Genomic DNA, 23,155 nt, shown 5'->3' on the forward strand with positions numbered 1-23,155 from the left:
GACGGCAGTGATGATAGTGGCTTTAGAGGCAGAAATGCTTCATGTACCTCTGGTGGTCGGTAGACGGCAGTGATGATAGTGGCTTTAGAGGCAGAAATGCTTCATGTACCTCTGGTGGTCGGTAGACGGCAGTGATGATAGTGGCTTTAGAGGCAGAAATGCTTCATGTACCTCTGGTGGTCGGTAGACGGCAGTGATGATAGTGGCTTTAGAGGCAGGAATGCTTCATGTACCTCTGGTGGTCAGTAGACGGCAGTGATGATAGTGGCTTTAGAGGCAGGAATGCTTCACGTGCCTCTGGTGGTCGGTAGACGGCAGTGATGATAGTGGCTTTAGAGGCAGGAATGCTTCATGTGCCTCTAGTGGTCGGTAGACGGCAGTGATGATAATGGCTTTAGAGGCAGAAATGCTTCATGTGCCTCTGGTGGTCGGTAGACGGCAGTGATGATAGTGGCTTTAGAGGCAGAAATGCTTCATGTGCCCCTGGTGGTCGGTGGACGGCAGTGATGATAGTGGCTTTAGAGGCAGAAATGCTTCATGTGCCTCTGGTGGTCGGTAGACGGCAGTGATGATAGTGGCTTTAGAGGCAGAAATGCTTCATGTGCCTCTGGTGGTCGGTAGACGGCAGTGATGATAGTGGCTTTAGAGGCAGAAATGCTGTATGTGCCTCTGGTGGTCAGTAGACGGCAGTGATGATAGTGGCTTTAGAGGCAGAAATGCTGCATGTGCCTCTGGTGGTCGGTAGACGGCAGTGATGATAGTGGCTTTAGAGGCAGAAATGCTTCATGTGCCCCTGGTGGTCAGTAGACTGCAGTGATGATAGTGGCTTTAGAGGCAGAAATGCTTCATGTGCCCCTGGTGGTCGGTGGACGGCAGTGATGATAGTGGCTTTAGAGGCAGAAATGCTTCATGTGCCTCTGGTGGTCAGTAGACAGCAGTGATGATAGTGGCTTTAGAGGCAGAAATGCTTCATGTGCCTCTGGTGGTCGGTAGACGGCAGTGATGATAGTGGCTTTAGAGGCAGAAATGCTTCATGTGCCTCTGGTGGTCAGTAGACGGCAGTGATGATAGTGGTTTTAGAGGCAGGAATGCTTCATGTGCCTCTGGTGGTCAGTAGACGGCAGTGATGATAGTGGCTTTAGAGGCAGAAATGCTTCATGTGCCTCTGGTGGTCAGTAGACGGCAGTGATGATAGTGGCTTTAGAGGCAGAAATGCTTCATGTGCCTCTGGTGGTCGGTAGACGGCAGTGATGATAGTGGCTTTAGAGGCAGAAATGCTTCATGTGCCTCTGGTGGTCAGTAGACGGCAGTGATGATAGTGGCTTTAGAGGCAGAAATGCTTCATGTGCCTCTGGTGGTCGGTAGACGGCAGTGATGATAGTGGCTTTAGAGGCAGAAATGCTTCATGTGCCTCTGGTGGTCAGTAGACGGCAGTGATGATAGTGGCTTTAGAGGCAGAAATGCTTCATGTGCCTCTGGTGGTCAGTAGACGGCAGTGATGATAGTGGTTTTAGAGGCAGGAATGCTTCATGTGCCTCTGGTGGTCGGTAGACGGCAGTGATGATAGTGGCTTTAGAGGCAGAAATGCTGCATGTGCCTCTGGTGGTCGGTAGACGGCAGTGATGATAGTGGCTTTAGAGGCAGAAATGTTGCATGTGCCTCTGGTGGTCAGTAGACGGCAGTGATGATAGTGGCTTTAGAGGCAGGAATGCTTCATGTGCCTCTGGTGGTCAGTAGACGGCAGTGATGATAGTGGCTTTAGAGGCAGAAATGCTCAACACGAGGCGTTGGAATGATTTAAACTGCGGCACACATACAGGGCTGATGTTAAACTGCAGCTTGTGAACCACAATAATCCCGGTCTGGTCGAACAATGTTTTAATTACATTCAGATTGGATTACGTTGGTAATAGGCACTTACCTAATGCTAAAAGAAGTTTCTAACTTAAAACCAAATACAGCAGCGTTAACATTAAAACTAAGAGTGGAGCGGCAAGCGCAAGCAGAAGCCCCGATGGGACGGCGGCCCAGGCCCGAACAGGGGACAGGACCAGGACATGGCTATTACCCTAACCTAACCCTAACCCTAACCCTAAGCCTAACCTGGGCCGTGGGGCTTTTGGGTTTTTTAACGTAAAAACCACCATCCAGACATACAGTGTAACTACTGACTCTAATGGCTCTTTTAATGAATCATTCAAAGACTCGCAAACTCATGAGTTCCCTGTCCGAACCAGTCTGATAAATCATTCACTGAAAGAACTGAATATGACTCCTGAATCTGACTCTGTTTTGTTAATAAATGACATTTAAAATGAATTACAGAAATCCTTAAATGAATCAAAGATGATATGATCAGTCTTAGAGAATATTTAAACAAAATGGCGGCTGTCCAGCATATGGATTAATCTGTTATCACAACCCAAAAGACTTCCACCTACAGTATACACAATTACTTAAACCATATCATGACAACTAAAGCCAAACTATCCTGAACGCTGCAGACGTCAGCAATACAAAACTGACAACTAAAGAAGACTTTATTTCATTTTAGTGTTACATTACAGTACACAGCTACACAAATCACTAAAGAACGTTGTGTTTCTGGTTTAAGGCAAGAAGACAGAAGATATCATGTATATGCGTTCATTTAGTAGACATGTAAGGCAGTAAATAGTAAACATCATACTTTAAAAAAAACAATATGATTGTTCTGCTTGATATTAAGACCATAAAAATATAACAGCACAGAAATGGTTTATCTTTGGAGCATGAAGGTTGGTTTGTGTCTTTACATGGTTCCTCGTGAGGCTGAGTTCGCTTCTACTGTACAGTCCATTTGGTGCAAAAAGTACATTTCGATCAAACCCAGAAATCTCAGGACAGTATACAGATGCTCTAGAAATCTAACAGTCTATATGTGTGTGTGTGTGTGTGTGTGTTTATGATTCTGTATAAAAGCTAAAACATTACTGGACTTATCATGGAATTTGTAGTTTTCAAGTCTGTTACACTCTATGAACAAAATGTGAATAATGTTCCACAAAGTTAATGCTTGCTCAATGCACAGATACTGAATATCCTATCAAACACCTTTAAATATGAAAAGCGTCAAATGTACAAAAGACTTAAAGGCATTAGAAAAATACCATCATACAATGAATGTGAAAACATGAAATATCAAGTTACATTAGAGTAAAAGAGTTAAAGGCTCACGTACAGGAGAGTCACTGAAGGCCGTCCACTTAAAAGAAGCTTGAACGTTTCAAAATTCCAAAAACTAATATAAATATTTTAAATGTAAATGTATAAGGATCAGACGAGGATCTAATTGCATCGTGACCTCTGATTACATTTTGTTCTAATAGTTGAAATGTTCATTAAATGAATCAAGTTCCAATAGGTCCTTGTCTAAAGATCCTCACGATTTCTCCCGTATTTAGGCTTTGTTATAAATTAAGGAGATATTTTCAGTCACATGAAACTGCAAACAAAACAACCAGAACCTTAAGGGTTGAAATAAAGCATATTAAATATCACGTTTCAATAAAAACATCCAGCAGCCCTTCTTATGCTCAGAACGGTAATTGTTGATTCAGAGGTGTTTAATCCCTATGAGCATTTCATCGATGTATAGAAACAGTTCAGTTTGTTTTAATGTGATGTTTGTATAGATTATTCATAGACTAGAAACGTACTCGGGTATGTAAACGTGAATGCTTGGCTAACGCACTGCGAGCGTGTGGTTTCATACCGTACATACTGTAACATTTGATCAATCTATGGTAGTAAAAAGCCTTCAGGACTCAAAGGGGTGATCGAGTTACGATGTCTGTTACGGGCAGGTAAACTGCTTTACACTGATGTGAAACTCTCTGATGCAGTGACGCATGAACTCAAGCTCGCGTATCCAGAAGTGTGTGTGTTCACATACTCGCGTAGAGTGTGTTTCAGGCCATAGCACTGTCCTAGCCAACAGGGAACGTTCTCAGAACTTTGTCTAATGTTGTGGTAAGGTTCTGAACAAACTTTCTTCCGGTAACGTTAATAGAACGTTCGTTCAAAGTTATCTGGTCTTTAATGACGTTCTTAACACATCTGCACAAAATACATCGTTCATGGAACTTCTTTCTGAAACGTTTTAGTCGGACGTTCGTCTAAAGTTTCTTAAATGTTACTTGTTTCAGAACGTTCAGAGAACATTCAAAGGTAACATTGCCATAATGTTTGCAGAATGACACAATGGAATGTTCCCTTAACGTTCACATAACCAAGAAAAACATTTTTGAAACTACGTTTTGAATGTTGAGAGAACATGCCGAAATAACGTGTTCATAGCCTAACGGGAACGTTAGCGAAACGTTCTTAGAACATATTTAGTTAGCTGGGTTTTTGTGATTAGTAAAGCTCTTGGTGGCTGTGAGGGAAATATGATAAGAAGAAGCGTTGAGCACATAATCAGAGTGAAGAACTGTACAAAGGCAGTGTGCACTGGCAGAGGCTTTACTTCAGACCCAACGGCACGTCTTCGTCAGGGGAATGTAAGGACAGGAACGTCAGTAGTTCTTGCAGGGTGTGTGCGATATGGAGCGCGAGCGAGTTAGAGGACCGTGACGCATCTCCTCACTCGTCACGCTGTCCTGGCTCCGTGTCTTTCCCTGCTCCTCTTTCATGAACAGATCCATCATGAGGATCTTCTCCTTGTGGATCTGTAAGCTGATGTCTTTGGGAATATCTGGGATTATCCAGTCCACAACATCACTCATCAACATCACCACATTCTGCACAAATAAATCACAAGTTCACCAGAATTTAGTGTGATTTTAACGGATGTTCTGTACACACTTAAGGTAGCACTGCACTTATACTGTGAGTCTCGCACTGATGAGCCTTTAGATATCACTCACCTGAAAGACAATGACAAATGCTAGTCTGGCTGCCAACACTGCCCAGAACTCCTTGGAGATCTCGTACGGCGTCGGAGACCACGGAGGCTCTCTGTAGTCTTTATACCTGGAGGAGATGTCATTAAGCGTGTGTGTCGAGAGGTAATGGAGCCATTCTGAGTGCACTTCATACCTGCAGATGTCCACACGGAAGCCCAGGTGGAAGGGCTCCACTGGGGCGGTGCCGTTCTGGAAGTGACTGACGTTAAAGTAAGACAGCGTGTGGTTGACGAAGCCGTGCATCGAGCCGTCCGGACTGTACATGTACTGATAGACCAGCCGGGGAATGAAGTCCGACGTGAAGGAGATCACAAACGCCTGCAGGAAAGAGGACAGTTTAGAAGAAGTTTCTGACATGTTATTGTACAAAGGTGGCGTATTAATGGGAGCAGAAAATAATAAATGTAGAAAAATACTAAGTATGAACTAATGAATCATGATTAATGTGTAGAATCTTCAGCTTTTAGAGTTTTACTTCTTCTGAACAGTTTTACAACCTTAACTTTTCAAGTGAAGCTTGCCAAAGACAGGAACAGTGCAAACATAAACTGTTGTAATGCGACTTTTAGAGTATTATTGGAGTAACTTTAGTTTATACTGTTCTGCCTCCACTTTCAGTTACAGCTAATATATACGGCTAATATTGCCCACAACCCACTGCGATGTGGACGAGGGTTCGAGTAGAACTACAAACAAGAGTAAAAAGAGTTTAAAAAACTACAAACATGACGGATCTGCAAGACCGACGGTTGAGGAGAGCGGTGCAGATAAAGGGGTTTAAATGATTAATAATCAGTAGCCTATCTAACCTGACGAAACAACACATCCTCGACAATGAACGTCCGGACAGTCAGAGCTGAAATCTCCAGAGGCCACTGCTGTGAAGACTTCTCTAGTCTTCACAGCATAATTAATAATAATTAATTATTCTTATTTCTTTTAATTATTTTAATTTCTCCTATGTCAGCAGGGCATTTAGCCCGTAACTGTAAATGCCCACTCAGAAGGTGTAAAAGAAAGTGATAATGTGAAAGTGACGTGTATTAATGTGGGTTTGAAAGTAGAACAGTATTTAAATGACGATATTAAAGTTTCCGTCTGAGAAAGAATGTGAACGCAGTGCTAAAGAAAGTGAAAAGAACGTGTGAGTAATTGAGGGAGAAAAGAAAGTTAAAGGAAAGTTGATAGATGGAAGTTGTAAGAAGATTGAAGGTTAAAAGAAGGTTGAAAGATTTAAGTCTTCAGGGAATCCTTTGAAGGAAAGATCTATAATAATATATATAATTTTTTTTTTTTAAGTACTGTATTTTATTTTTCTAAACTGTTTTAATTATTCTTATTTCTTTACATTATTTTTTTAATTTCTTCTATGTAAAGCACTTTGAATTGCCATTGTGTATGAAATGTGCTATATTAATAAACTTGCCTTGCCTTGCCTTGCCTTGCCTAGTCTGTAAATACTATTGCCCTATTTGGGTTGTACTTGTTTCTCATGGGGACATAAGGTAATTTCAACATTTACAGGGGTTAGTCAGTGACTTTATTGCTTTCCAAAACCAGAATGTTAGTGTTTTTCTCCAGCCACCCTAGTAAAAATTCCTGGTGGGATTACAGTCAAACACCAAGGTCGTCAGGAGATTTAATTGCCGTCCACATCCACATCTCTGAGATTATAAGACAGGATCAATCCTGAAGGCATTTTGCCGAGCGTCGTGTGATAACTGTTGCTCTTCGAGAGGATGTACACACACTTTAAAGACAGAGACGTATTACTCAGATGCTGGAAACCGTTTAAAAGAGTAATGTTATGTCCCTGATCCACTACAGTGAGCGGGAGCTGTTCACAACAACTAGAACAAAAGCACGCAAACCGTTGAAACTATTTCTACTAATTTCCATTTTTTTTAAATGACATCCATCATTATGAGAGATAAAATGCTATACAGAAACAATACAGAGGATATTATTTTCCAATAGTTCAAATAAATATGAATTTATTTAAATATGTGCGCAGTGTGTTCCCGGGTTTATAGGATCCCAGAATTCAGGTGTCACGCAGACGTCTCCATGAGGAACAGTTCTCATCTGAACAGGTCTTACTGACTGAGAAATGTTCAAGTTAGGGTTGACATGCAAATTTGACTAGTGCCAGGACAAGAGAAGTAATTCAAGAGCCGTCTACTCAAACCCTTCTTCATAATGGCAGCGTTCTAGAATATAAAGTGCTGTATGGAGAGTTTCGCCGTTCAAAGGTAAACGTGATCCGCTAGCATTAGACGGACCCAATAACACACACTTACATTGACAATCACTGCCACTTTTGCGACTCCTCTGAGAATATTATACCAGATTCCTGTAAAGACATCATGAACAACACCATCAGTGAATCAGCACTTTGAGGTGAACCTCGTATAACACACACATTCAGCTGCTGATATTATGTAAAGATTTGCAGGAATATTCCAGCTCAGTAATGTAATCTATAAATAGTCCATAAATATTCCATTATTTTTCTCAAGTTCAAATGTTTTGTGAAGATAGTGGACAGAGATGCCACGGATGCTGATCGCTTAAGCTGATTATATGAGCTTTATTATATGATTGTGGTTGTGTAAATACAGACCGATGTCTTTGCCTCTGGCTGCATCTGGTCTTCTGAGTTCTCCCACAAACTTCTTGGCATCCAGACGTATTTCAATGATGTTGTTGAGGAGGGCAAACAGAGGCGCCAGCGGGAAAGATGCCACAAACAGAGTCACAAAGCCAAACTGGATTACTGCAGGAATGAACAGCAATAATTACTGCAGTAATATTAGAAACTCGCCATCATCACACTGCATACAGCTGAAGCTTCATCACAAGCTCATCACAGCTCATGAGCCGGTGTCTCTGGTCGTAGCTGGACCAGTATTAGTTATTAATAAGAACTGAGAAAAGAGCTGCACCATTCTGTTCCAGTGAAATACACATGAGAAAAGAGAAGTTAGTCTGGTCGGATGGTGTGGTTTCTGTACAGACACTCACTCATCTCCATGTACTCGGGCGTGAGGCCAGCGAAGGGCTCCAGGAAATGATCCGTCTCATATCGCTGTAACTTCTTCTCATGTTCCTCTTCCTGGAAAGAGCGTCTCTTGGATTTAATGTACCTGATCAGCTTCTTCAGTTTCCTGCAATAAAGCAAATACAACCCAAACCATGGCAATGCAAACGGTTCAGCATGTCCATAAAGCCTGTCGTGTTTAGGAGTGTGTGTACTCACGGGACGCCGATCTCAAACAGGTTGTTCTGGATGAGCTGTTTCCCGAGCATTGTGATGCTGAGCTGAATGCAGAGCTCCATGAGGCAGCCGCCGTGAGCGCACTGATCAAACACATCAACACAGCCGTCATTCACCCGCCGCAATCACTCCTCACAGAACACGTGTTCATGACTCATACCTCCTCCATGCGGTAGGACTCGAACACGTAGAGATAACTGCCAGGACGCCCACCGAGCCTGTGCAGAAACACGGCCATCAGAGTCTGGCTTCAGCATCAACACACTCACATGCAGCGTCAGGCTTTAATGACCAGAAATCAGCTGACAGAAGCACATGCAGATCATCACTTCAAAACCACAGCTGAGATAAAACTGCGCTGGAGAGTATGGACGCTTGTTTCCACCACAGAATAAAAAAATAATAACAAATAAATCTCACAATTCTGAATTTATTTCTCTCAAGTCTGACTTTTTCTTGTAACTTTGCATTTATAACTCACAATTCTTACTTTTTCTCACAATTGCGAATTTATACCTTACAATTCTGACTTTTTGTCTCACAATTCTGAGTTTTATCTCACAATTCTGAATTTATTTCTCTAAAGTCTGACTTTTTCTTGTAACTTTGCATTTATAACTCACAATTCTGACTTTTTTTCTCGCAATTTCGAGATTATTTCTCACAATTCAGACTTTTTTTTCTTTTAATTCTGACTTTTTTCTTGCAATTACAAGTTTATATATCGTAATTCTAACTTTTTCTTGCATTGCGAGTTCAAATCCCACAATTCTGACTTTATATCTCACAATTCTAACTTTTCTTGCAATTTTGAGTTAATATCCCACAATTCTGACTTTATTTATTACAATTCTAAAAAAATTCTTGCAATTCCAAGTTTATGTCTTGCAATTCTTACTTTTTCCCACAATTGCGAATTTATACCTTACAATTCTGACTTTTTGTCTCACAATTCTGAGTTTATTTCTCGCAAGTCTGACTTTTTCTTGCAATTTCGCATTTATACTAACAATTCTGACAATATTTCTTTCAATTCTTACTTTTTTCTTGCAATTCTAAGTTTATATCTCGCAGTTCTTACTTTTTCTTGCATTTCGAGTCTATATCCCACAAATCTGACTTTATTTCTTACAATTCTTAATTTTTTTCTCTCAATTCCAAGTTTATATCTCACAATTCTTACTTTTTCTCACAATTGCAAATTTATACCTCACAATTCTGACTTTTTATCTCACAATTCTGACTTTTTGTCTCTCAATTCCAAGTTTATATCTCACAATTCGTACTTTTTCTCACAATTGCAAATTTATACCTCACAATTCTGACTTTTTATCTCACAATTCTGACTTTTTGTGTCTCAATTCTGAGTTTATTTCTCGCAAGTCTGACTTTTTCTTGCAATTTCGCATTTATACTTAACAATTCTGACAATATTTCTTTCAATTCTTACTTTTTTCTTGCAATTCTAAGTTTATATCTCAATATTCTGACTTTTTATTGCAATTTCGAGTTTAAATCTCACAATTCTGACTATACTTCTTGCAATTCCATGTTTATATCTCGCAATTCTGACTTTTTTCTCGCAATTGCAAGTTTAGATAGAATGGTGAGATATAAACTTGACACTGCACGAGAAAAGTCAGAATTGTGAGATAAAAAATTGTATTTTGTGCCTGAAACAAGCGTCCATGAAGGATATTGAATACCCACCTGCCTCTGAAAAATGCGATGTATATGATGGGAGTGAACGCATTCACAAACTTCAGGATGAAGGTTTTGAAGATCAACCTTTCTTCAAAGCTCTTGTCTGTTTTAGGAACCTCTGTGAAGACCAACATAAGACACATGATTAAAGTAACCCTTCTGTTTTATGTTTCACACACATGTCACAGATCAACAGCACTCAGTTGGCATTAAGCAGAGCTAGACGAAGCGACTGACCGAGGACAGTGAGCCAGCGAGCCACGGCCCCGTACACCTCGTCCAGGATGAGAATGACCACCAGGTTGATGATGGCCGCTGTGGTTTTAACCGTCAGCCTGACGTTGGAGCGGGTCATGGGGTTCGAGCTCATAGCGAGAGCAGCTTTGGTGGAGATCCGGTATAAAATCACACCAAACACTATAGCAAACGTCACACCGATCTGTAGAACAATGAGGATGCACTTCAGTCAGCGTGTTTTCAAGCACATACATGTGTTTCATTTTAAATGAAGACAGCTATGAGTACACAACTGAAAGCACAACCAGATGAACACCAGCATTTAATCTGTGAAAAACAAGATAAAATGCTATGCTCTCAAATGAAGCCATGATATGATGATGAAAGTAAGATTAAGTACTTGTTAAATGTACTTACTATAGCAATTACAGTCAATTATGCACAATTGCATGCAACTAACCCTAAACCAAACCCTAAACCAAACCCTAATCCTATCCTAGTCGTTCATTTATATTACTCAGTACTTCAATTTAAATTAACACTGTAACAAGGACACCTTAAAATAAACTGTATCATATTAAATTAATATTTGATGGTGTTGTTTATTTACAAATTATTGCTTCGAGTCTCACATGATGAAAAAATATTAACGAAAAACAATATAAAAGTTACTATGAATCTTTCAGTGCATAATCATCATTATTTTAGTTTATAATATTATTATTTATAATTATTTAGTTATGCGCTTTTGTCATTTTATTTTGAATTATTTTTTTAATTAAATGTTTTTAAGAGTTTCAGTCAAGACTCTTGGTGTTCCTGCCCATCAGACTGTGTGGAGAAGCTGGAGGCGTTTGGCCCAGTCCTCGCTATACTGAACTATTTCTGTTCATGTGTATTTTTGGGATGTTTCAAAAGCTTCAGTGTTTGACCGTAAGGTCGTGATTCTGGGCCAGTGTTCTGCTTTTATTGCCATTTGTTGCAAGTTTGAGATAATAGCAGATGCCTGGATATTCTGCTGGAGAATGTATGTCTGCATGATGGGGATCAAAACAGCAAAGTCTGCCCTCTTCAACAGCCGAAACTAACCGTGTGACACATTTGAGGATGAGAAAACAACTGCTCATTTCAGCAATAATTATCAAAGACTTTCAGTAGACAGCTGGAACCTCATTTAAAGCAAACTAGTTGGAAGACTATCTGGAACCTGGATCCCCTCAGAGACATTAATGGGTGTAAGACTTGAGAATAAACAACAAACAATATAGGAAAAAATGTAAGATTCAGATTTCAGTGGGAAATAAATATTGGCCGACACTACCTTTCCAATGTTTGGCTTTTTAAATGTTTAGGAAAAAAGTATTTTATGCTTACCAAGTCTGCATTTATTTGATCAAAAATACAGTAAAAACCCACAACTTAATACTAAGGTATATTTTCAATACTGAAATATAAAAAATGTAACAATACTAGTAGTACCAAGTACTGACTCATTTCGGTAACCAATACTTTCACACACTACTTGTGTTTGTGCAAAGGTTTTGAAAGGCAAATGTGTATTTGAAGCGTTTAGCACTGTTTATTATGAGTGATTTATCCCTGCACATTATCATTATTGTGTTAAATTCATGTTCCTGGTAATCTTGAGTCAGAATAAGTTCCTCTTGGAGCATCTCTTCTCTTCTCTGATGACGAGGGCGGGGCTATAACCTGTCTCACATGAGATCCACCAATAGAAAACCACAACCATCTCATCAATCCTCCACTGGCAAAATAAGTGAGTATGAAAAGGCGCCTGAGTTGCACGTCGTCAGCTTGTTTGTCTTCAGGATCTGCTTGTTTGTGTGCGTGTGTAAGATAAGAGTCTGGCGGAGCGCGTGCAACTCTCGAGGGAGCTGGATGGAGGAATCTTTCTCCTTGATGCTTGGATCTCACACTCTGATCTTGTTGGTCTGCCGATGAGGCAGTCGTAGAGAAGTTCACAGAGCTGGGGTCTCAGTCAGCAGCCTTCAGGAGATATATCCCTCGCTGGGGGTCCATGAGGGCTGAAGGTTAACCCCTTAGGGTTGATGCAGGGTGAACAGAATAGATTCTCTCTGCTTTATTTAACTCCCTCCCCAACTACTGTTGGGTTTTGGCGTAGGGAAGTATGCTCCCCTTTGATGGGTGCTCTACTATAGCCCTGGTTCGACAGTAGTAATAAGCAGAGGAAGTTCACCTGTGGGGCATCCCTCCTTCTCTGTCGCACACTGCAGTCTAATGCTAATGAAAAAGAAGAAGCGCTAGCCATAGTGGGTTTGCCTTGACTCGAGGCAGTGTATGAGCTGCGGTGTCTAACTGAGGTTTTAGCACCTTACATGCTTCCTTCGGTAGACTGCTCTAGAACCCCTTAGGGTAAAGCAGGGTGAACTGACCCACGATGGGCAGTTCACAAGAGTCCCTCTGTTTCGTAGTTGTTGGGTCTTGAAGAAGGGATATATGCTCCCCTTTGGTGGGGTGATCCTTAAGGGAAGATCAGTGTTACAAAGTGATGAGTATAGGTTGATCGCCGATATCATTGTAGCGTTCTATAGTTTAGCCATAAACTATAGTGAGTCCTGGAGAAGTGCTTCACTCAAGTCAGAGTATGAGCTCTTCTCCCCTAATCAATCTAGGATCATTAACATGGAGTAGAAGCTCCTCTTCGGTAGGCTACTCCCCAAGAGCCTTCTCTAATACTGGTGCGATATGCCTGCCATACCTGAGGCTATGTTGGGTATTTCTCCTCAGAGCTCTGCTCTTGGGGCCGTATAGGGCTGAGGCCAGAGGTGTAACAGCCCGGATGTCCCTTGCTGTCGAGCATAGAAGCTTGGGAATCTTTCCTAGCATCGGGGAATTTTGGCTTAGGGAAAACCGCCATTATCTCAGTCACATGGGTAGAGTCAATAGCTATGTTTCCATCACCCTGTTTTTATGCACATTTTGAGGTATCGCATCAGAAACGAGTGACGGAAAAGCCAAATTCCGGAAAAAAAATCCCCTTAATTCGCGAAAACGTTTTACACTCACTTGAGGTGGTTTTGAGTTGTAAAAAAAACATGCGAATTATGGGTTATACGGTTAATGCGAATAATGGGAGTTGGAAATGCATTCGCCGAATAAATTATAACGTAGCGCACATTAAACCCACGTGACTGATAGGCTATTTCCTCATGATGGTAATTACTGCTCTTTTTAGGAAACCGAACCAAATCATTTGGCTCAGCTCAGTAATAGGAGTATACGCTTGAGTATGTTACTCGTCTTGTTTTCTGACCCGGTATTAAAGGGATAGTTGCTCAAAATCTTTCTCTTTAGTAAACTCTGTGTACACAAACAATGTTCTCAGTGCTGGAGTTCATGTGTAGAGCCCCTGGTGATACTTCCAGCACAGTTTCATGTTGTGTCGAGCCTTCTTAGTGTTTTAAAAATAGCGATTTCTGATGCTATCATAGCAGTGCCCCAAGCACTCCCATTCAACAAGGCAATTTGACCGAAAACGAAAATACGGTCAAACTTAAAAGTGGCGTTTCCATTCTAATTATGCTTTTAAAGGAAAGTTTGCCTCGGGTAGATTAACAAAACGACCCTAGGTTGCATTTTGGCGAGAGTTACGCTTTAATGTGTAGCTGTATCTGCGTGCGACGAATCGAGAGCAACGGGGTAATGTCATCACACGTGATATACATACACATACACATCAAAATAACATTAAGCTAGAGACTACTTGTTGTGTGGCTGAGCAGTGTAGCGAAAGGATAATGACATTATTCTGTCTTGTATTAATATACAAAAAGGGGAAACGGCTCTCACCGTTCTCTTACAGCAGTCGCTCATTGAGTCGAACAACACACATCACTACTGTTTCCGCTGATTCTGTGTTTTATTTACTGTTGGTTACCAATACCACCGTCATCCGCTAGAACAACCTGATGGAAACGCACCTAATTCACCTTTTTTTGTTACAAACTTGGAAAAGATCTGCTTCACGTTTGGATGGAAACCCTGCTAATGTTTGCTATACCCACGATGTTTTGTGCATATTCACAGCATAGTGAGGCAGGCGTTCCCTCAGCATGGTGGAGAGGGTATTGGTTCCCCATAGCGTCAATACCAAGACGCAGCGTCGAGGTTCCACTTTGAAAGGGAACGCCTTAAGTCACGACTGTAACCCTGGTTCCCTGAGAAGGGAATGAGATGCTGTGTCTATCATCTCCTTTAGACGGGCGCTCCGCATGAGACGTCATGGACTGCCGTGTGCCAATGATTAATGGTGTCACACTGATCCCGTTCCCCATAGCGTCAAAATCAAGACGCAGTGTATCGTTCCTCTTCTCAGGGAACCAGGGTTACAGTCATAACCGTACGTTTTTAACACTGTAATACATTTTTTCTCTTTACTGTCACTTTTGACATTTGATCAATTTAATGTGTCCTTTCTGAATAAAAGTCTTAATTTCTGACCTCAAACTGTGAATGATAGTACTGTATATATTGTAAATGCCCAGTGAACAGATGTACATGATGCATGGTGCCCACTACGACAGATGTATTTTGGTGAACAGCAACAAATACATTAATAATTCCCAGTGTTCCTTAGATCTCATTCTATTAAAAAGTGTATTTTTACCTGTCTGGATCTCCTGGAATAAAAGACAGAAGCTGATATTCCAGAGGCAGTTGATGCTTCATCACTTTCGTCAGCCATGCTGAATTTAAGTTGTCATAAATAAAGAACACAACGACATATAAAGAGGACAGTCATATAGAGTGATGGGCAAGGGTCAACGGTCATCACCTGTGGTGGTTTGGATGGTTAAAATGGTTTGTTAAGATCTCTAGTGGACACCATGCATCAGAGGGTTACATGAAATCATGATGTTTGCCTGTGCTAAGTGTACATATGACAAAATATTCATATTCACATGCAGGATTGAATATGAATATTGATGTTCAAATGTGGGTAACACGTTACATTAAGGTTTCATTTATTAGCATTAGTTATTTACAATAACATGAACAATATACAGTGATTGTACACCATTTATTCACCTTAGTCAATGCTAATTTCAACATTTACTAATACAAAATAAAATATTGTATCTGTTAAAATCAAACATTGGGTCAACATTAGTTAATGAACATGAACAAACCTTAAAGGGGTCCTACTATGCTTTAGTTAGTGTGTAATGTTGCTGTTTTAGCATAAAAAAAGGTTCAAAGGTCACTCCAAAGGGGGATATTTTATTTAACAGAATAAACTTTTCAAGAACTACAGCGAACGGCTCGTTTGGAAATGTTTTTTTCCGGATCTTATGAAGTCACGATGTTACTCGTGTAAATAATGTGCATCCACGGAATACGCAAAAAAGGGGATGAGGTTTGTTTGACCTTCCTAAGGCTAACTTTATTTTAAACACTGTTCCTGAACATTATAATCCTAAAGTTTATCTGCACTGCACATTTTATGGAGAACAGCTTATTTTCTGTAGGTTTTGTAAGCTCTCGCATTTGTAAGACGGTTCACCGCTCCTTAGGAAAATTAACCATGGGTTAGTGATTTCTGTTTGTATTACCTTAGTTTTCCAACAAATATCTCGATCAAATGGTGGACAACACTGTATCTATAACGTATAATAAAAAATAAAAAAAACATACCACTCTGAAACGTCCTGTGAAATCATTGCTTGCAAAGTCCGAATTAAATCCGTTCTGTCCGATCCTCGTGTTCGATAACATTGTCAGGGTCTGAATCGGGCTCGTTAACGCCATCGTTATTATTTACAGCTGAGTAGAGCTTGCGGTTATGAAGGGGCGGGACATGTCCTGAACACGCGCTAATCGCTGCCAATCACAACACACTGGGCCAACTGGCCAATCACAGCACATTTGGACTTCATTGAAATCAGGGTGTTTGAGCCAGACTGGGGAGAGGGGAGCTGTAATAATATAAATATGTGAAAAATAATGTGTTTTCTGAACAATCAAGCATGAAAACATATTCTAGTACACCCCAAAAACACAATCAAGACTTCATAACAAGGCACAATAGAACCCCTTTAAATAACTGCATCTCTGTTACTAAAATGAAGGTTAAGAAATGCTGTTAGCTAATGCATGAACTAATGTTAACAAATAAGACTTTATGGTAAAGTGTTACCCAGAGGTGTGGGTGGATGTATGACTTCAGATGAAACACAAGCCTTACCATTAAAAGCATCATGATGAGGTTTGTCATGTACGCCGGGAATCGGTCTTTACATGTCAGCTTCTCTTTCTCTGGCTAAAGAAGAAAAGAACAATCAGAGTTTCTGGCTTTTCCAGCACAAATATCTGAACATTCTTAAATCAAGATGTATTTACTGGAGTATCAAAAAGACTTCAGGTGTTAAGTCTTGTTTACTGAAAATAAAATCATCAAAATCGAGTGACTTTATGCGTAAAACAAGAACAAATATAATATCCACCAGTGGGGTCAGAAAAGTAACTAGATTTCTGGTTAAATTAAGTTTATTATTTTTTCTTGTTTTCAGCAAAAACTCATTTTTCATAAACAAGACTTAATATCTTCAGTCATTTTCTTGATGTAAGAATGTTTAGATATTTGTACTGGATAACAAAATGGAAACACTGAGGAAGAGCATCATGTCCTTCAGTGTTCACATCAGAGAGGAGTATTTTTAGTGTTAGCAAGGTCAGGTCTCTCATTTTAACCCAGTAATTCTATGGTTATAAATATTTAATCAAAACTGATAACTATTAAATAATTGAAATAATAGATGTACTATCAAATATTGCAAATATTATAGCCTACTGCAAATATTGCCGTTCATTTTGGCAATTCATACTGTTTGAAAGAAGCTTCACTGAAGTGCGTTAGAGCATCGCAAACATATTCATAATGAATCACCTTCTGTGATTTGTGGTCTGTCCTCAGCGATTTCTGCATGACTCTGAATTCATATTCGGCTCGCGGGTGATCCTGACATAAACAAATGACAATATATATGAATATATGACAAAACTGACTCAAAAACAAGAAAGAAAGAAAGAAAGAAAGAAAGAAAGAAAGAAAGAAAGAAAGAAAGAAAGAAAGAAAGAAAGAAAGAAAGAAAGAAAGAAAGAAAGAAAGGAGATTTATTTCTGCATGGCTGTTCTTCAGGCGAGTGTCTCTAAAAGCTCAGCATGCTAGAAATCCTGTGAAAGACTCGAGAGGAAAGCTGTGAGTCGTGGATGAAGAGAATACAGTCAGAGATCAGAGATTTAATATGTTCAAACCTTCAGTGCTTCCTAAACACACACACACAGCGGGGGAAGAAGAGGATGAAAACATTAAATGACACTAGAGAAATGAGCTGCAGTGATCATGTGACTGTGTGTGTGTGGTCATGTGATCAGACCTCCTCGTCCTCGAAGCCTGTGAGATCCCACTCATAGTTGAGCCGCATCTGTCTCCTCTTCCAGTGCTCCATGAAGAACGCGGCTGAAACACACACACACACACACACACACACACACACACACACACACACACACACTCACACACACACACGCACGCACACACACACACACACACACACACACACACACACACACACACACACACAGTATTAATCACACTGACAGCAGGAAATGAACTCATCACACACCTGAGGAACTGCTGCTAAATGTAGCAGGAACTGATCAAATATTAACGCTTCGATTATAAAGGTGTCTAGTAATGATGAGTCCGACTCCTAAATCAGTCCGAGTGTGTGGCAGATATTTTCACGTATTGGTCGAATCCATGGATGAGAATTCAAATGAAAGTCATAATGGAAACAAAGACGCTTCAGTTTTCCAGCCGCACAAGAGCCTGAATGAAGAACAGTGAAGATGTTTCTAAAAGCCACGGCGCTTGGCTGATCCTCATATCTGTGTCGTCTGTCATGTGTCTCCCCCAAACCGAGGAGCACAGTAAATCTGGTGTGTGAACTCCTGCCCTGCGAACCGAGCCGAAGTCACGACTTCCTGTCCAGATCCCTGAGCGCTCGACACTGAACAGAGCAGAGGCCGTACACTCACGCATGATAAACCCTGCAGACGGGAGATGTTTACTCTAAAACAGACAGAACCGTACCGAGATAGAGAGACACACACTGCCCTTCCAGCTCCAGAGTCTCCAACAAACACAGGGGGAAACTCACTAAATACTTGATAAATGAAGCTGACTGCAGAATGCACCTGTAAGACAATACACTAAACTGTGCTAGACCACAGAACATGATTAACAGTCGCTACAACACGACAAATATAAGACAGTCACTGGTAAAAAGTAGCTAATATTCAACATACATGTGTGTGTGCGTGCGTGTGTGTGTGTGTGTGTGTGTGTGTGTGTGTATGTGTGTGTGTGTGTGTGTGTGTGTGTATGTGTGTGTGTGTGTGTGTGTGTGTGTGTGTTTGTATGTGTGTGTGCGTGTGTGTGTGTGTTTGTATGTGTGTGTGCGTGTGTGTGTGTGTGTGTGTGTGTTTGTATGTGTGTGTGCGTGTGTTTGTATGTGTGTGTGCGTGTGTGATCTCAGGAGCTCACCCCACAGCGCCATGAAGATGGAGAAGAAGACGGTGGCGGGGTTGTCGAACAGGTGGCTGGCGCGGGCCGTCCCACACGCCGTGCTCAGGTTCCAGTAGCTGCACACGCGGTCACACAGTGGACACATGGTGATGTTCCTGCGCTGGTCACAGATCTCCATACTGCACACAGAAGAAGAGACACACCTGACCCACTTCAGCCTCAGCCTGTTACCTCTGTTTATTACATACTCTAAAACATGGCATCTCATTACGTTCATTTTCTGAAGGTTAATCAATTTCCGACTCCCCTTCTGTCCTTCACTCTCACGTACAAAAACTATCACAGCATCATTTTAAATGAGACTCTTTTAGGTGTAGTTTGTGGATAAAAGCGCAGGATCAGTTCCAGCAGGCTCTTTTCAGGCTGTCATAATATCCTGACAGAGACAAACTCCAGAGGGACTTTCAGACAGATGTTTGGGTTTTATATGCTCTTTCTCAGCGTATGAACTTCCTCTTGAGCAGTGTGAGGCTTTAGCTCAGGATGGGGGGCTCGCACTATATCACCCAGCAGTGTTTCTGTGTTTCAGAACTGAGCTTTACTGAGACATGAGTTAATAGCAGTTCCAGTTATTAAAATAGAACTTGTCAAAGATGTTTTGTGGAAACCATAATCTAAGATTTGCTGGGTTATTTTTACTCAGACTGCTGGGTTCTGCCTTTGTTGAGTTATTTTTAAAAGTGTTGGGTTTCTAAATAGATAAATAAATTAATTAATTGTTTTGCAATATACAGTGCAATTATGGTGCAAATCTGGATTACGTAATCAGATTCCAAGGTTATACTTTATTTAGGAGACATAGTTCAATTGTACTTACTCAAACAAAGTACTGAGTAATATTAATGAACTATGTATTTAGTACTATAGATTGACGGTTAGGGTTAGGGTTAAGATACTTGTAATTATGCATAATAACCCTACCTAAAATGTGTAATGAAATGGATTACATTACTAACTAAAATGTTTTGGTCATGTAATTTGGAATCAGTAGCCAACATAGACTGTAAAAAAAATATGGACGTAGTGTTCGTGACGTCACCCATACGTTTCTGAAGAGCGTTTCTGAAGCCCAAAGTGGGCGGAGCCGGCCGTCGCCATCTTGGCAGCGTCACTCTCGTATAACAGTAAATGTGCAGCGAGGCGGATTAGCTGAGGTGACGCCAACGCTAGCAGACAAACGGCTAGTAGTGACATCAGTGGAAATCCACCTGTCACTCAAGTGGCCACGCCCTTAATTATGCACAACTTTAAGGCTCAATATAATTGAAACGGATGAGTTATAAAAAAAATGAAACCCCCCCAACAGTCGTCATGAACGGCAAAATTAGCGATATAGACCAGAACCACTTTTTGCACCAGACTGTAAACATGTGTTTTTCTGCTGTAAAGTTGGCCATTTTAACATGCGAGTCTATGGGATTGAGTCTCTTCTGCAGCCGGTCTCTAGTGGCCAGTGGATGAACTGCAGTCTCTTCCGTGTTGGATTCAAGAGAGAGACAGGGAGGGTGCCGCTTGGTAATCCGGCTACAATTTGTCAGTAATCTACCCAGCACTAACCCAGTTTTTAGTCGTTATAAGCTGACATTGGGTTAAGTTTGAAACTGCTGGGTTAAAATGCACATACTTATCAGTATTATCACACTTAATGATATGTTATTTGGTCTGTACCGAAATAAGGTGATCCATTTTACTTGTGAAATCTGACATTTGTCATTTTCTGTTTGAGAGTTATTCCACTTTATGGTAACGCAATGATAACGCAGCCCTCCTTTACAGTTAATATTAATAAATGCATATGCGTGTGTCGTGCGTTTTGATTGGCCACTGACCTGGGAATGTCGTCATCAACAGTAACGCATCCATAGAGGAACACAAAGACGCCGACTAAGGAAGCAGGAATCAGCATCTGGGTATAGACCCCAAGCCAAGCAAAGTAGAGGCCGATCTTCTCCCCGAAGTACTTCCTGCGAGACAAGCGAGAGATTACTAATGGAGCTCCAGCGCGGAGAGCTGTGAGAGGGTCTGAGATGTACCGGATCAAGCCGATGGGCTGGTACTTGTAGAAGACGCTGTAGCTCGCCCACTCTTCATACAGCAGCTGAAACACAGGCAGAAACACTTCACTATCACAGCCTTCACGCAGAGGTCAGGAGGAGCAGACGCCACTGAGACTCACCTTCCGGTCATTAGGCTCAGCGTTTTCCCCTTCAACATCACCCTGATGGTAAAGAAAACAGTCTATCAGATCCTACAGATCATTCCAGTGCTACTCAGAGATCCATGCATTCATTAACCAATCAAACTCTGTGGCAGTGCACTGCAAAAAATGCTTAGTATTTTTGTCTGGTTTCTTAAATCAAGATGCATTTACTAAAGTAGTAAAATGCCATAAGATATTATGTCTTGTTTTCCGGTGGAATGAATTAAGATAATTTTGCTTGTTTTAAGAAAAAACTCACTTAATTTTGATTTATTTCCCCAGAAAACAAGACATCTTATAGCATTTTACTACTTTAGTAAATGCATCTTGATTTAAGATTTTTTTTAATATTTGGCCTGGAAACAAGACAAGAACACTGGGGGCCCTATCTCGCACCCAGCGCAATTGACTTTGTACACCGATGCATGTATCATTCCTATTTTGCTTCCGTGCACAGCGGACTTTTCCCTCCACAGACGCACGTCTGTAAATCAGGGAATGAACTTGCGCTCCCGGGGGCGGTTCAGCGCAAAGAGGAGGCGTGTTCCGGCACAAACGTTCCCTGGTGCTATTTTGTAGTTTCAGAAAACAATTCCGCCACTGACCAGGAGAAACCTCGTCTAAAGTCAGTGGCGCGTGTTATTCAGAGGCTATTTTAAGGGCGCATGCTTGGCCATAATGTAACGTGTGCACAACACACACACACTTTGCTCCTCTCATCTACAAACAGACGCAGCAGTTTTCATTTTTGGAAACCATACATTATTATAAGGGAAAATATTCCACACGAGGGAAATCATTGTTGTGTCCATGAAGATGTGAAAAAATAGGCATAAATCTAGCTTACACATTTACCCAAATTATTATACGCCTGTTTTACCGGAGCTAATCTGGGTGTGTTTCTCCATCCCCAATGTCACTTCTCTGTGTTTTACGGCCCTGACGAGAACGTCGGTCTCCTCGGCTGTGAACCGCTCCTGGCGTGCGTCTGGCAAATCTGCCGTTATAATAGCAATCCGCCATGGAACAAGCGCGCCTGCTCTTAAAGGGAATGTGAGATGTCGCTCTGATTGGTTTATTTCACGTTATGCCCAAACCACACCTATGAGTAATGAAGCTACTTCAGACCAACACATTTTAGATTTGCGTCAGGCGCAAGAGTCATTTATCCCGCCGGTATAATAGCAACAGCGCCGAGATCCGCCCACAAAGTTACTTGCGTTTCGCGCTTGATACTTGCGTTTCAGATCGTCAAAATAGTGCCCTAAGTAAGAAAAGCGTTTGTTTTTTGCAGTGTACAGTAAAGCCTCGGTGTCGTACAGATCCACAGAAACAGTGACGGATACTCACATCATGTAGTGGATAAGCAGCCAGATAAACGCCGCTGCACAGAAGGCTAGTGATTCCTGAACAACATGTCAGAAGGATTGTTCCGTCAGTTGCACGTTTGCTGTCAATGGTGCAGATCTAAGTCTATGGAGCACTGAAACTTGGTGCTGTTCATTTAAAAATAAATAATAATAATAGGTCTCAGCTCACCCATGCTGAATTTGGCTTTTGTGCACTTGGTTCGCTTCAAAACTTCACATACCTAAAACAATGCACATATCACAACCTGTAAATGATCAAATATGGCATTAATACTGTGCATCTGACAATACTTTATACTTACTAATGAACCTCTTGTTTTGCTGTCGAAAAAGGAATCTCTGTCGGATAAATCAAACCTGTACAGATAGAAGATCACAAGTATGTTTTTCAATGCGTGTTTTGCTTCGATCTTTCTCTTGCATTGAGGTCCATTCACACAGATCACATGTGGAAATCTCATTCAGAACACCTGAACAGAATTCACCTGCTCTCTGGCCATTAACTTACTGTAAATACTGCCAAAATACAAGGCAACACTTTCATGTCGAAGGTCCACTTTAGAGATTCTACTAACTATAGGAAATTACATGTCCACTATCTCTCATTAGAGTATTAGTAGACTGTCTGATTAATATCTGATATCTCTTTATTGTGATGCTCACCAACAGTCATTCTAATAACTATCAGTAACTTTGCAACTACATATCAGTTTATTCTACTAACCTAACAGTCTCGTACTCTGAGTACAGGCATCCATACATACATCTGAACAATCTCTAGAAATCTCT

At 41.0% G+C, this 23,155-nt stretch overlaps 1 protein-coding gene across 1 annotated transcript in view; it reads right to left on the minus strand.

The window, feature by feature from the left end:
* Nucleotides 1–2,530: 2,530 nt before the first annotated feature.
* ano1b (anoctamin 1, calcium activated chloride channel b) overlaps nt 2,531–23,155 on the minus strand; it is a 41,530-nt gene continuing 20,905 nt past the window's right edge. Inside the window, exons 5-24 of the mRNA XM_082159648.1 lie at nt 22,669–22,723; nt 22,536–22,587; nt 22,347–22,402; nt 20,973–21,014; nt 20,830–20,894; nt 20,626–20,760; nt 18,755–18,915; nt 17,583–17,665; nt 17,093–17,164; nt 16,391–16,465; nt 10,165–10,366; nt 9,934–10,045; nt 8,384–8,441; nt 8,206–8,306; nt 7,971–8,113; nt 7,570–7,722; nt 7,247–7,299; nt 5,080–5,264; nt 4,908–5,013; nt 2,531–4,781 (exon numbers count right to left, since the gene is read on the minus strand). Coding sequence (XP_082015774.1) covers nt 4,557–4,781; nt 4,908–5,013; nt 5,080–5,264; nt 7,247–7,299; nt 7,570–7,722; nt 7,971–8,113; nt 8,206–8,306; nt 8,384–8,441; nt 9,934–10,045; nt 10,165–10,366; nt 16,391–16,465; nt 17,093–17,164; nt 17,583–17,665; nt 18,755–18,915; nt 20,626–20,760; nt 20,830–20,894; nt 20,973–21,014; nt 22,347–22,402; nt 22,536–22,587; nt 22,669–22,723 — 2,134 coding nt within the window. The 3' untranslated portion in view covers nt 2,531–4,556. The remainder of the gene's footprint in view (nt 4,782–4,907; nt 5,014–5,079; nt 5,265–7,246; nt 7,300–7,569; nt 7,723–7,970; nt 8,114–8,205; nt 8,307–8,383; nt 8,442–9,933; nt 10,046–10,164; nt 10,367–16,390; nt 16,466–17,092; nt 17,165–17,582; nt 17,666–18,754; nt 18,916–20,625; nt 20,761–20,829; nt 20,895–20,972; nt 21,015–22,346; nt 22,403–22,535; nt 22,588–22,668; nt 22,724–23,155) is intronic.

This window comes from Leuciscus leuciscus, assembly GCF_965113295.1.
Source record: "Leuciscus leuciscus genome assembly, chromosome: 25".
NCBI classification, from domain to species: Eukaryota; Metazoa; Chordata; class Actinopteri; order Cypriniformes; family Leuciscidae; genus Leuciscus; species Leuciscus leuciscus.